This window comes from Microcebus murinus, chromosome 8, assembly GCF_040939455.1.
Source record: "Microcebus murinus isolate Inina chromosome 8, M.murinus_Inina_mat1.0, whole genome shotgun sequence".
NCBI classification, from domain to species: domain Eukaryota; kingdom Metazoa; phylum Chordata; class Mammalia; order Primates; family Cheirogaleidae; genus Microcebus; species Microcebus murinus.
This window is the reverse complement of record NC_134111.1, coordinates 53,809,536-53,822,692: the sequence shown is the minus strand read 5'-3', so window position 1 is coordinate 53,822,692 and position 13,157 is coordinate 53,809,536. Positions and strand designations below refer to the sequence as shown.

Sequence of the window (13,157 nt, the reverse complement as noted above, 5' to 3'; positions counted from 1 at the left end):
CGTAATAGGTCTGTCTCTGTTGTGTTTTTTCCCCCTCGTCTACCTGGCCTTCTTGGGCTGTTTGGGCGACTGAGCCCCCTTTCCTTGGGGATCCTTCAGTGTCCTGAGGGCGTCAGACCCACAGGCCCTGCGAACAGGCCTGGAAGACACGCCTGGAGCCCACCGAGGATGCTCGGGCTTAAGCGTAAACACACCATGCCGGCTTTCTACACCAAATGCAAAGTTCTAAAAACCCCAGACTCAAAGCCTGGTCTCAAAGACGCTGCAGGCCAGTGATTTCAACTACCCCCCTCACTCCTTGTGGGTTGGCCCAGCCGGTGAGCATGATCCTGAGGTCGGTTCCCGTGGACTGAATATCATTTCAGAAATGATTCAGAAAATGAGGTCGGGATGGACAGACATAGCAAGATAATAATGCCTGACTCAGTTATTTCTACAGGGAATGGCTGGAAATGGTTAAGGTAAATGGATTGTCAATGAATCTTGATATGATAAAGGCATGCTTTATTTACTTTTTAAATTAGCAGAGAGTTCAGAAGACTGTTTTTGCGGGGTTGGTGGAAGGTTAATTTTTTGTTTGTTTTCGCGTTTTGTTTTTTTTTCCTTGCCGGTTATCGCCAGGTAGCTTCCTTTAAGTCTCAGGGCAAATGAACTGATTCTGACAGTTAAGTATTTGTACTTCAATCTCTCAAATACTCAATTAAGAGATTATTATTTTCAATAAAGCTTTGGAGCCAACTTTGTAATTGTGCTCTTTTATTTCTGTTTAGAGTGTGTGCATGTGCGTGTTAAAACCCTCAATAAATGAGTGGGTTTTGGAGTGGAATGGGGAAAAAATAGGACAGCCTGGACCTCAACAATACAAGGCACCTTCTAGAACTGTAAGATTCCTGGAAGGAAAAAAGAAACATAAACAATATGAAATTCATTTTTTACACATTCAGGCCTAGTTTAGAAAATATTATAGCACAAAATTTTCTCTTGGGACAAAACAGTTTTTTAAATTTATTTAAGCATTCTGTTTATAATATGAATAGAAAAAGAGCACAATTAACGTCGTAAATAATTGCTATGAGTTTACAGGTTTCTGTTTTGATAGAATGCATTACATTACCGTACTGCTTTATAGTTTCTGCTGTGCCATAGTCCAAATTTTCTGAAGTCCTGACTGGGCCAAAATGTTATGCCCAAAAAATATTGCTGTAGAATTTAATAGTGCATATTGTTTATTTTTGGTTATATTTATCCTAATTTGGGATTAAAAGTAAGATTGTAAATATTTTTAATCAAAACCTTCCTCCGCAACTCGCTTTACTAAATCAGAAAGTAGAGCAACAGCGCCCTCTAGTGGCTAAATACCACGTCCTTTTTTATTCGTCTCAAACCAATTCTAAGCTCTTCTTTAGTTTGACTGGGGCTTGGACCCCTAACACTAATAATGCTTCATCCCTGTGACTGTCAACAAGTCAAGTGCAGCAAACAGGAGCTCCTGAATATTCTCATTTGTGCTCCCAAGAGCTTTCAGTAGTGCCTTTTCCAAAAAATTCTAGCCCTTCTTTTGCCAGACTCCGTAGGTCCCCATGCTGTAATCGCCCAGCTGTGCCTTTTAAAACAATTATGGGACAGGCTGAATTTCCATAAAAATCACAACTTTCTAAATATCAACTGCCAAGAGGCTCTTTTACCCCACAGAGGAATGAAGCACTTCAGCAACTAAGAAAGTATAGAAGTCAAACATTTTTTTTTCTTTTAAAGATATTACTCAGCGTTAAATCATGAATATTTGCTATTTTATCTTTGTAATTTTAATGCTTTGGGCCCATTTGGCCGGGCAATTTTGGGGGCAATCGAAGCCAAATCAAAAGCTCTTTGCTGGATCTCTGAGTGGCTGTCTGGAAAGTCCCTGTTAGACTTGTGTTCGTTTGAATTTCTAGGGGCAATAAATGGGATTTTAAAAATTTATATCACAAGTCGCAGGCTGAGCTGAATTGATGAAGCATTCCACTAAACGGTTTTTTAAAAAGCAAAGACTAATTGGCTTAAGTGTTTCCTGTGAGGGTAATCCTTTTTTCCTGGTTTTCAAAAATGCGTTCCTACAGTTTAGGTGTAACACTGTAATTTTTGTAAGTGAATAGACATAAATTGCAACAATATTTTTGCTTCAAAGTTTGCAGTGAAGGACAAAATATTTTTGTGAAAAGAAGTCTAACTTCATCTTTTCCCGCTGGCCAGGCTTCTGGGAAAGTCGCTCCTGGGTAAAAGACCCAAGATCACTAGCCTTCCCACTCCCAAATAACAAGCTGATTTTTTTTTTTTTTTAAGAACCAGCTACAGTGACTGTGGTCATACTCAAAATATTTATAAAAATACACCCGCTTTATGCTAATTCGAATACCCTGCCCATTTAAGAAATCAAAAGTACATCACATCTTCCTTCCTACCTCTCCTGTTTATTTCCTAGGTGCTCACACCTCACCCAGGGGCTCCTAAGCCCCTGCCTTCTTGGTCCAACGCAGTCTTGTTTATATTTTATTGTCCAGATTTTAAGACCCAGTTTTGTCTGCATTTTTCCTTTCCTCCCACAAACACAAACATCAAAATGAGATGGTTTCAAAGCGAAGCGCCCGGCCTGTCGTAAACTCATTACCTCCAGACGTCTCGCCAGCTCGATGGCTTTATGACACCTTGGCTCTTCCTGTTTTCAAAGAGCCCTAGGTATCAGGCTGGCTGCAGGGGCGGGGGTACACAGCACCTTCTGCCGGATCTGGGCCTTGGATTTCCCTCCCAGCCCCCCTCTGCTTTTTCTTCCACTCCCCTCTTTCATCAGGATCCCCAAGATCTCTGCCACCGCCCCCACCTTCCGCCCAAACCAGCCGCCCGGCGCCACCGCCGCCTCTTCGGCTAGTAAAGGCCGTGCCCGGCCGAACCCTCACTTACAATGACCTTCATTTTAGCCTCTGAATGCGGCCCTCAGAGGGCCAAGCAAGGGGCTAAACATACACAGAAGCTGGGTGGGGGTGAAAGAGGCGGTGGGATGGGGGTGGCTGGGAAAGAGAGCCTTGACCATTTTGATCGCTAAGGTCACTTTGGGGCTTTCTGGTGGGGAGGGGCGGAAGCTCACAGCCTGACCAGCTTGGACCTCCTGGAGCCAGCCAGCCAGCCCGGGAGAGCTGGGGAGTTTCTCAGGAGTCTAGAGTCGGCCTTTCCCTTGTTTGGAGAGGGGAGTTGGCCTCTGGGGCTCCATGAGCCCAGTGTGTCAAAGCCCAAGCCGAAGGGGGCCTGGCTCCTGGGGCCTGCCAGCTCTGCTGGGTGCTACTGTGAGACTGACACTGAGCCGAGGGCACAGAGTTCTCGGAGGCGCTGAAACTAAGCCTGGAGAAGCACCTAAGCCCCCCAAGGGCTGCGCTCTAGGGCTCTTGGCCGGGTCTGCACACACAAAGGGAAGCTCAAAGGTACTTCAGCGAAATCTGTCAGGTGTAAGGGCCCTGGATTTTTAGCGGTGTCTCCCTTCCCAGGATGGGGACGAAGTCTCTGGAGGGTGGTATTTTGCAGAGAGGCAGAAAAAGCAGGCACACAACGTTCAGGGTCAGCGTCTGGGCTCCATTTGATCAGGTCAGCATTTATTGGTAAGAAGCGGTAACATTTACAACTGGTCCTCGGACAGGAACCGGGAAATCCACCACCCGCGGCGGCCGCCCACGCCAGCCCAGCCCTCCCGGGGACAGAGCAGCTCATCCACTGCACTGAGAACAAACCCCCGACCCACACAAGGCCCCGGGCTTCTCTCTAGGCCTCACTCTGAGGTCTCGAGGGCTCCCTGAGGAAAGGGGGCTTTCGCAACCAGTGGGCAACCCCGCTGGGCTTCTGGGTGAGCTAGCATCCCGGGTGTCCGCACTGTGGCTCTGCCTTCATTATTGGAATTGGGGTGTGCGCTGGGCCCCTGTTTGGGCAGCGCTGGGGGACTAAACTACAGCACTTTTCAGAAACATGGGGAACATTTACACGAGAGGGCTCCTCAAGCCAGCGTGCACTCACAAAATACAGCATTTCCTAAGGAACCAACGGAGCAGGAAACAGGGAGTTGGATAGGGTGTGAAACCCCAAAGCCACTTGATTTCTCTGACACATAAGCGAGCAAATACATTTTCCCCCAAATACCTCACAGAGACCAACCACACAGTCACTTCTACCTAAAAAAAAAAATAAAAATAAAAAATCCGAGTCGCTGGAGAGTTTCTGGAAATCAAGCACCCGCAAAGAAAAAACAAAACCGCTGCCTTCGGGCGCTCTCGCCGGCCCCGCGCCGGATCAGTCTCCTTTGGGACATTTCTCCTTGCTCATCTTTTTCATTTTCATCCTACGGTTCTGGAACCAGATTTTGACCTGTCTCTCTGTGAGGTTCAGAATCCTGGCCACCTCGTAGCGCCGGTCCCGGGTGAGGTACATGTTGAAGAGAAATTCCTTCTCCAGCTCTAGCGTCTGGTATTTGGTGTAGGGACAGCGCTTTTTCCGGGTGGAGCGAGCGTGGATCCAGTTCGCTGCGGGGTTGTCTACAAAAGGGGGGTTTAGAGAAGGGGAGCGAGGGGCGGAGGGGAGGCAGGGAGAGACGACAGGGTGGGGAAGAGAGGTCGTTAAATTAATTTCACCAAGGATGGCCGCTTTTCACAACTTGGGGGGAATTATCATAAAAAGCCTTAATGCCCGCGCTCTGTTTACCGTACAAACCGCGCGCCCAGGGTAGGTGGTTATGGGAAGCTTTTTTATGGATGCGTGTTGCTCGCCTAGGCTTGGGTAGGCGTCTAGACGTTTTTATAGGTTAGTAAAACTATCAGTTTTGCACATTCGAGCCTTACAGGTTTCAGCAATAAATCAGGGAGCAATTTCTTTTGCACTTACTTGGGTCAAGTTGCTGCTGCTGCTGCTGCGGCTGCGGATGCTGCTTCTCCTCCTCCTTCAGCGGGCAACCCGGGCTCGTGTGGTCGCTGCAAGCGGAGGGCTCCGACGAGCCGCCCGCCCCTGGCCCGGCCCCGGGCCCGGCCCCGGCCCCAGCCCCGGCCCCGGCCCCGATCCCCGTCCCGGGCCCGGTTCCCCCAGCTGCCGCTTCCGCCTTGTCCCGCAAGAACGAGTTGCAGGAGAACTCGGAGCCGCTGCTCCCCTGGGACTCTCGGGCCGCGGAGCACTCAGTCCGTTTGGAGGAGGAGGACAAGGAAGTGGAGGAGGAGGAGGTGGAGGCAGCGGTGGCGGCGGCGGGGGCCGGGACCGCTCGGGTTTCAGGCTTAATCCCGTAGTGGCGCCCGTTGGCTGGGCCGCCAGGGCCAGGGCTGGGACCAGGGCCGGGACCGCCGCCGCCGCCACCGCTGCCGCCCGCGCCGCCGGGGAAGCCGGGCAGCGGCTCCATCCAGGAGCGCACGTAGCGGCCGGGCTCGGAGGCGGAGGCGGCCAGGGGCGGCGGGGGCACGTACGGGTGGTAGAGGCCGCTCATCGCCGCCGCCGCCGGGGGCTGGGCGGGCACCGCGGACCACGAGGCGGAGAACACGGCCGATTTGGGGGCAAAACTACACGAGGCAAACTCGGCGGCGGCGGCGGCCGGGCTCTCGGCCACACCTGCAGGCCGGCCCTGCGCGCCTGGCCCCGGCGGCCCGAAGCGCGCCGCGAACACCTCGTCGCCCTCATGGCCTATGAGCGAGTCCACGTAGTAGTTGCTGAGGGTGCCACTGGAGGACATTTTGAGGCGCCGCGCGCTCCCACCCAAGGTTACACTGCCCGCCGCCGAGCCGCTCCCCGCCGGCGCCCGAGCCGCCGACTAGTTCGCAGGCTGCAGCCTCCACCATTGGTCGCGCGGCCCACGTGATCATATTTACCAATACCGGGAGTAAATCAGTCCGCTAAACTGGGGGCTGCTGTGATTTAAAAAAAAAAAATCATCATCAACATAAGCGCCGCAATTAGAGCCCGCAGGGCCAGGTCCACGAGCCCACCTCGTCCTGGCCCGGCCGGGCCCGCCGGGCGGCGGCTGCGACCGCAGACGCGCTCGCGGCCGGAGGAGGCGCTGGGGACTATTTGTCCGCCTCGTCTTGCCGCCCGCGGTCCTGCAGTCGGGACCCGGGCTCCGGCTCCTCAGCTCCTGGGCTCCAGCCAAGGGCCGCGAGGCTGGACGCAGGAGGAGCCGGCCCAGCAAGGCCCGGTGTCGCCGAGGCAGGCGGGCCTTGGGGGCAGCCCCGTGCCCGAGGGGAGCTGCTCTCCCCTGCCTCGCGCCCAACCCGAACCACCCCTCCCCACATACCCACACACACGCTCTCTCACAGCTTGTCGTGTTGTTTAAAACAGGTGGAAGACCTCTGTAATGATATTATGCCTTTCAATAAAAATTTTATGAGGTGTATTTGATTATAGATTAATGTGTCCCTAATAAAACGGACGGATGGAGCAGCTCGAGGGCCCCCTCCCCCTACCACATTCGCACACGCCCGCGCGGCCGCACACACCCCCGACGTGAGGCTGGGCACACGCCGGCCGCCGACGGGCGAGCTGGGCAGCGTGGCTCGCGGGCCGGAGGCGGCGGCGGCGGCGGCCACGGAGGGGCTTCTCTGCCCTCGCAAAGGCCGGCGGGCGGGAGGGCGACTCGGTACCGCACGGACAGTGGTGGCCAGGGTGCCTCCTCTTCTGCAGGGCTGCTGGAGAGGTCCTGGAAGAGAACACGCCACAGGGCAGAACCCAAATGCCAGCAAGGGCCAGCTCCAGCCCGCCACCCCAGCGCTGCCTCGATGAGGCCAGCAGGAACCGCGGCTCCCCGGGCAGGGCCGCTTCGCGCGACTCGCACTGAGAGGCCTCCAGGTGGACTCCGGAGATGTCTAAAAAGTCCGGCCGAATGGCCAGGTCCTTGGGCCACTCCTTTCTGATTTTTTTTTTTTTTCTCCAGAGGTAAGGCTGGGCAGCCTTGAATCTGAGGAAAATGCCCAATGTCACTCCCAAATCCATGGTACAAAGCCTCGGAAGCGCGGCTGGGAGCCGAGACAAAAGCGGTCAGGGCGCCGGTGGCCGAGGGCATATTCCTCGCTCTACAAGTTGCCCAGCTCACCCTTGGAGGGCTCCCAGCCCACCTCTAGCCCTGGAAAAGAAGGGGGTACATGGCTACTTATGGCCTGATTGATTGCCTTTGCCAATGGTCTTCTGATTTTGTTCCAGAGGGGCTGCCTTTGCCTGTAGCGCAGTTTTCCCTCCGAGACTAGACCCCCTATCAACAACTAATGGCGCTCCTTATGCCTGGAGAAATGGCTAAGTTAAAAATACCCTCCTCCTACCCAACTAGTGTAAGTCTGGGGCAAACCTATTTTAGTGTTTCCAATCTAGCACTGATTCCGATCTCTCTCTTTCCTACCCACAGGAAACAGCCCCCTAAAGGACTCTCTCTTGGAACTCAGGAATATTCCTGGTTTTCAGGAGGAAGTGTTAAATTCTGAATAAATACTGACTGTCCCAAAGACTCCCTGGATGAAGGCTCTCAGGCTTACAATGCCCAAATAGATTGTTGTTAGGGGAAGAAACAAGGAAAAAATGGCAAGACATGTTTTGTGTAACTGCTTCAAGCTATTGCAGATCCTTTGAAACTGCAGGCAGGACCGGGGCCACGAATTCTGTCAGCTCTTCCCCCCAAGGCCTCTCTCTCTTTTCTCTGGCAGAACTAGATAAGTCTGGGCTTTCAGATGGGGATACTGCAAAAGCCGATGAAAGCTGGTGAGAGTTTCCCTGAGCCAGTGGATGCAGATGGAACATTGGACTTCATGGGAAGTCATGTTCATTTGCAAAATTTTCAGTCACCATTTTTGCATTTTCTTGCATCTCAGATACAGCAGCTTAACCAGCATTTTGTAATTATATAGAGGGAGGATTGACTGGGGAGATCTTTTCATTTCTTCCTTTAAAAAATTTTCATGCGGACCACTAAAACGTAATGACTAAGTATAAAACCCTTCCACAGGAAACGAAGGCAAAGTGGAATGGGAAAACTTACCCATCCTCGGCTTCTCTGGGGTCTGGCTGTCTTGTGCTTGGGATGGGGGTGGGGATGAGGGAAAGGGGGGCAGAAGTGGATCCGATGCAATGCTAAACTGCTGCTTGTCCTTGCTCCTGAATGGAGGCCGGCAGCTTCCAGGTGGGCAAGACTAGTTTCAACCTAGCCCCTGATGATTGCTTGACAGCCAGAAATCACCAAGATTCCACTGAAAGCATTAAAAATAACACAACTAAAACCAAAGAGGAGAAAACACACAAAATGGGGAGCTTCAAGGTAAAAACGGCTTGGGGCATAGGCTTACTTACCAGGCTTGGGCTAGAGGGAAGCTCACACCCATTGAGGGTGCAATTGTTACTATCATTGTGGGTTGGGGGAAGAGAGAGGAGATTCCCCTTTTTCCCAGTTATGAAAACTGTGCTCCCAGGCTAGCTTATCACTCCTCTCCCAACGCCAGTGCCAAATATCAGCACCATAGGCCTCTTCCAGCTTTTTTGCCTCCCATATCCCTTCCTCTACTGTCTATCGCTCCTCCACCCAAGTGCCCCAAACAGGCAGTTTAAGCAGAAGATAATCTCACCAAAGGCTTTCATTTTCACCATAACATATTTCCATTTCAGAAAGCAGAGGGAGCGAACTCGTTTCCAGAGTTTATTGCATTATACATGCTACCAGAACATGCACAGAAAGGACAGGTTGCTGTTGTACTTCTACCAAACCACAGATGCACCACAAGGGAAAGGCTACAAGGCATAAGTCGTCAATATTCCATCTCACCAAGGACAATTGCTAAGCTTATTTGTGAAAAGATACATTGTAATGTGCTTTTGAAATCCCCCTCCCCCCCAAGCTTGTGGGTTTTCTTAATCTTTTTTAAATATATATGTCATTTTGAAAGTACTGGATGTATTCAAAATGCCATGAGTTCATGGGCTAACCACACACACAGACATTTTGTGTTAGGAAAGACATGAAAAAGTCACATTGCTGGATAGATGGATGGATGCTCTACAGTTCCAATAAGTTAAGACCCAAATGAAAATGCGCAGTTAATAGTTACCCTGCATTACGATGAAAAAATAATAAATTACACGTGCTAAATTTTTTAATATATATATACTCATAGGGATTACAGATCACTTGCAGCACGAACAGAATGACCCCAAAGTCACATTCTAGCAGGAAAACAAAACAAAACAAAAAACAAAGAGCGATGAAGGTTTTGTTTCCGCCTTCCCAGTCCTCCAGCACTCGGCCCTGGAACGCGGTGCCCCCTCTCCGATTCTGGCCTCCGACCGGCTTCGGACCTAAGAAAACGTGAGGTTGGCGGTCAGTTCTCGGATCCGGTTCTCTCGGCTCATCTTCTTGAGTTTCATTCGGCGGTTTTGAAACCAAATCTTGACCTGCCTGTCGGTGAGGTTAACGCTCTTACTGATCTCTAGGCGGCGCTCGCGGGTGAGGTACATATTGAACAAGAACTCTTTTTCTAATTCCAGCGTTTGGTGCTTAGTGTAAGGGCACCTCTTCTTTCTGCCACTCTTTGCAGTGAGCCAATTGCTGGTTGGAGTATCAGACTTGATTTCCTCTAACAAAATTAAAGGGAGAAGAAGAAAAAAAAATCAAGATATTTTTTTTTCTCTCAGTCTGTTCAAAAGTACCCTTGGCCATGACCCTGCTGGTATCCAGGCCGCTTTGGAAAATGCTAGTATTAAACATTACTCACACGAGGTGGGCCCTGGAAGAGATTTTAAATTGAGGCCAGATTACAGCTAAATGACATGATGGGAGAACACTGGGCATCAAGGTTCTCTCTCTCTACTTCGACTAGCACAAAACATTAGTACAATAGTAAACTTTTCAGGATATCCCCAGAAACATTTTAAGTGGTCAGCTCCTAACAGGGCTGGAGTGGAATAAGCCACAGGCTGGACAAACCTACCAATCCCACTGCTGCCTCAGGTTCCTAAGTCCATCGCTTCTTCCTCACCTCTCCTAGGCAGGCAGGGAGCCCCACAGCCAGGTTTATAGATGCCCATTCTCTTTCAAAAGATAAATGAGGAAGGGAGAACACCTTCTCTACCCTGCCTGGGTATTGTTGCATTCCCTAGAATTTCCTGAATAATTCTGCCTTCCTGCTCCCACACAAAAGCATTTCCCCAGAAAGGTAGCCCCTATTGTGGCCCATCTCTGGACACTGGGGAAGTAGCAGGGATATGGTACTTTCTCAAAAAGCCAGATCCTTTACTCTTTGCCCTAGCCCAGCCCTAAGGCTGGTCCTGCGGAGTGGGCAATGTGGGTTCCATTCTCCCCCCTCCGCCTTTGCCCTCTTTACAGTCGGAATGCAAAGCCTGCGGCACTTTCCCTAGACAAAGCCAAGGTTACCTAGCCCCGCAAAGGCAGGAAGCCCTGTTCCCAACCAAAGCACAACCAGCCCAACCATCTCGACCATCTTTCCCCTCACTGCCCCCAAGCTCGCAGGATGCGGGGTGCATACACTTGAACACGAACACGGTGCCTTGGACCTCCTTAAAATGATCACTTGGGCACAAGGCAAAACTGGGAATGCAAATCTGAGCCAGAGAAAGGAGGCTCTGGGGTCGTGTTTACGAGCCGGGGGTCTCCTTTGCGCTCTTTTGTTGTGTTTCAGGTCTAGCTCAGGAAAAATAAACCCAGCAAGCCTTTCCTCTGCCCGGGCGCCATCAGCGTGGGGCCAGGACTGGCGGGGAGGGCCAGGGCGATGGGGGAGAAGCGGGGACTATCTCAGGGCTGAGATCGCCCCTCCAAAAACCAGGCGGAGCAGCACCTGCCAAGTCGGGCGCTTGCCTCGGCTGGGCGCTGGGCACCCTGGCGCTCCCTCTCTGCCGGGTTCCCGGGCTGCGCGCCCCGCTGGGGTGGCAACTCTGCTCATACCGACCTTTGCTTTCCTTCTCCTGTACTTCTGGACTGGACACGGAGACCTCAGCCAGGCAGCTCCTCTCTTCGGGAAGGCCACCTTTAGCCTCGGGGCTCTCCACCTGGGAGACTTTGGTGGGCTCCTGGCCGCTGGCGGGCTCGTTCATCTTCTTTTCCATCTGCAGCTGGGCAGCCGAGAGCTGCGGCTTGGCCGCGCCACGAGGGTTGAGCTGGAGCATGACAGTGGAGCTGCCTTCGGGGCTGTTATTGTACTCTTGGGTTTTCCCGGTGGCGTAGGTCTGACTCAGTCTAAAATATCCAGGGACGGGAACCTCGGGGTTCTCAACGGGACAGGACTCAGGGACCAGCCTCTGGTACGAAGGGACCTCGGCCGAAATGAGTTTGTTGCGCTTATCAGAATACATGCAGCAATTGGATTCTTCCTTAATGTTGGTGGTGAAGGAGCAAGTGGGGACTTGCTGTGTAACAGGTTGCTCTATTCGACAAGATCTGTTCGGGTCTGTCCAACTGTCTACTTGAGGTATATAAGGATGCACATTCATACCCATATTTTGGTGGTTCACTTCTCTTTTGGCCAGAGACGGGAGCAGTCCACAGGTTTGCATTCCATAGGTCCCCATGTCTGCGCTAGGTGGTGGCATGTACATGCTGGCGCTGCTCGAATAAAAACTGTCACTCCTGCAGGCACTGATCAAGGAATCTACTAAAAAAGTATTAGCAGCAGGAGAGCTGTTGGGAAAGGACATTTTGGGGAGGAATTTGAAGAAGAGAGATTGTGTCCTTTGTAGGCTGACATCTCTAGGAAAACATTCCCCGTGTAATTGTGGATGCCTCTGCCGACCACATGACAACCAAGCCAATGAGATTTGAAAATGGCCTTGAGCCGCAGCCTCCTCGCAGGTCACGTGCTCCAGAGCTCGGCCGGCCGGCCGCGTAAGCACGGACAACAGCGACATCTACTACGCGCCCGTGATAGTGCGCGCTGGAGACAACCGGCCCAGCGCTCTCCGCCGCTTGCCTGCCCGCTTTCCCCGGGCTTGCTCGGCCCGCCCACCCACTCGGGTCCCCTGCCCTGGCCACTGGGCCCCGCCAGCGGAAGGAAAGGCTCGGCCTGAGGGGCCTCTTGGTGGACACGCACGGATGGGGAGAAAAGCCATAGTGCCCCGGCGCCAGCACACAGAAGCATCCCCCAGCACACACCCAGGCAGAACGCGTCCAAGCGGGCCGGGTCCAGGACAGAGGGTGGGGGCGAAGGATGGTTAATTTAGTCCCGGGCAGCCAGGGAAGGTGAGTCGGATTCGGCGGGCCCTAAGACATCCCACCCTAAGAGTCCAAAGGAAAGATCCCTTGTGCAAAGAGGCGGCCAAGGTGTCCTGGGGAGCGGAGGAGAAAAGGGTCGTGAGGACCGAGAGGCCAAGCAGCTGGCCGGCCCGGATCCCGAGGACTGGCCGGTCTGGGCGTTGTCCTGTCCTTAGGCCCTCCTGCCTTGGCTCCCGGACCCTCCGCTCCCCGGCGGGCAACGTGAGCCTTCGGCTCTCAATGGAACCACACCCAGACCTCTGCGGGGCCGCGCTCCGCTGGGAGCTTTCAGCCCAGAGACAATCTTTCGCCAGCCACGCACTATCTGCCAAAGCGTCCCTTCGGCTCCATCGGGTGAACTAAACCGAGGTTTTCCTCTTTTGCCCACACACCCTGCTAATAAGAGGGCAGAGAGGAAGGAAGGAAGGAAGAAATAAAGAAAAAAATTTAAAGAAAAGGGGAAAACTCTGACCCTCAGACTCCAGAAGTTTTAGAAAACTGACTGGGCCAAGCAAGAGAGAGAGAAAAGCAAAGATGTCATTTGGTTCTTCTGCAAAAAAAATATGTTTTCCTTTTATGGATTTTGTAAAAGCATTGGTTTCTGACAAGTGCAAGGTACAAAAGGTTGTGGGATTTATTAATACATATTAAGAAGAATCAGGGCGATCAATAAAATTCTCATCTACATTCTTGGGCTACTTGGTAATTTTCTTGCTTCTGAAGGTTTTTAAAGAGTTATACCCGTTGTTGCTACACACGGGAAGATATTTTATTAACAAATCAATCGAGACTTTGTAAAGGATAAGATTAATAGTTAAGATTTAGCATAATGGCGTTCGCTTTATGAATTATTGAAAATTATACTATTGATTTTTCCCCTTCACTACTAACCAAGGAGGTCAATTTTTGTTTTAACACAAATTGTCAAATATTA

At 51.8% G+C, this 13,157-nt stretch overlaps 2 protein-coding genes across 2 annotated transcripts; both read right to left on the bottom strand.

Annotated features, from left to right (window-relative positions):
* Positions 1-3,592: 3,592 nt before the first annotated feature.
* HOXD9 (homeobox D9) lies at positions 3,593-6,108 on the bottom strand. Its single transcript, XM_012753437.2, has 2 exons — positions 4,897-6,108; positions 3,593-4,550 (listed from the first exon to the last, which is right to left on the bottom strand). The coding sequence occupies exons 1-2, from the start codon at positions 5,723-5,725 to the stop codon at positions 4,309-4,311; spliced, it is 1,071 nt and encodes a 356-aa protein (XP_012608891.2). The 5' UTR covers positions 5,726-6,108; the 3' UTR covers positions 3,593-4,308.
* A 2,178-nt stretch (positions 6,109-8,286) lies between these two features.
* On the bottom strand, positions 8,287-11,879 carry HOXD10 (homeobox D10). The gene is made up of 2 exons (XM_012753434.3): positions 10,926-11,879; positions 8,287-9,596 (listed from the first exon to the last, which is right to left on the bottom strand). Exons 1-2 carry the CDS (start codon positions 11,668-11,670, stop codon positions 9,319-9,321), a joined length of 1,023 nt encoding a protein of 340 aa, XP_012608888.2. The 5' UTR covers positions 11,671-11,879; the 3' UTR covers positions 8,287-9,318.
* Positions 11,880-13,157: the final 1,278 nt, after the last annotated feature.

Coding starts and splice junctions, on each gene's coding strand:
- HOXD9 (XM_012753437.2), bottom strand. CDS start 5,725: ATGTCCTCCAGTGGCACCCTCAGCAACTACTACGTGGACTCGCTCATA. Junction 4,551..4,896: donor GCAGCAGCAACTTGACCCAA/GTAAGTGCAAAA, acceptor CCCCTTTTGTAG/ACAACCCCGCAGCGAACTGG.
- HOXD10 (XM_012753434.3), bottom strand. CDS start 11,670: ATGTCCTTTCCCAACAGCTCTCCTGCTGCTAATACTTTTTTAGTAGAT. Junction 9,597..10,925: donor ACAGGAGAAGGAAAGCAAAG/GTCGGTATGAGC, acceptor TAATTTTGTTAG/AGGAAATCAAGTCTGATACT.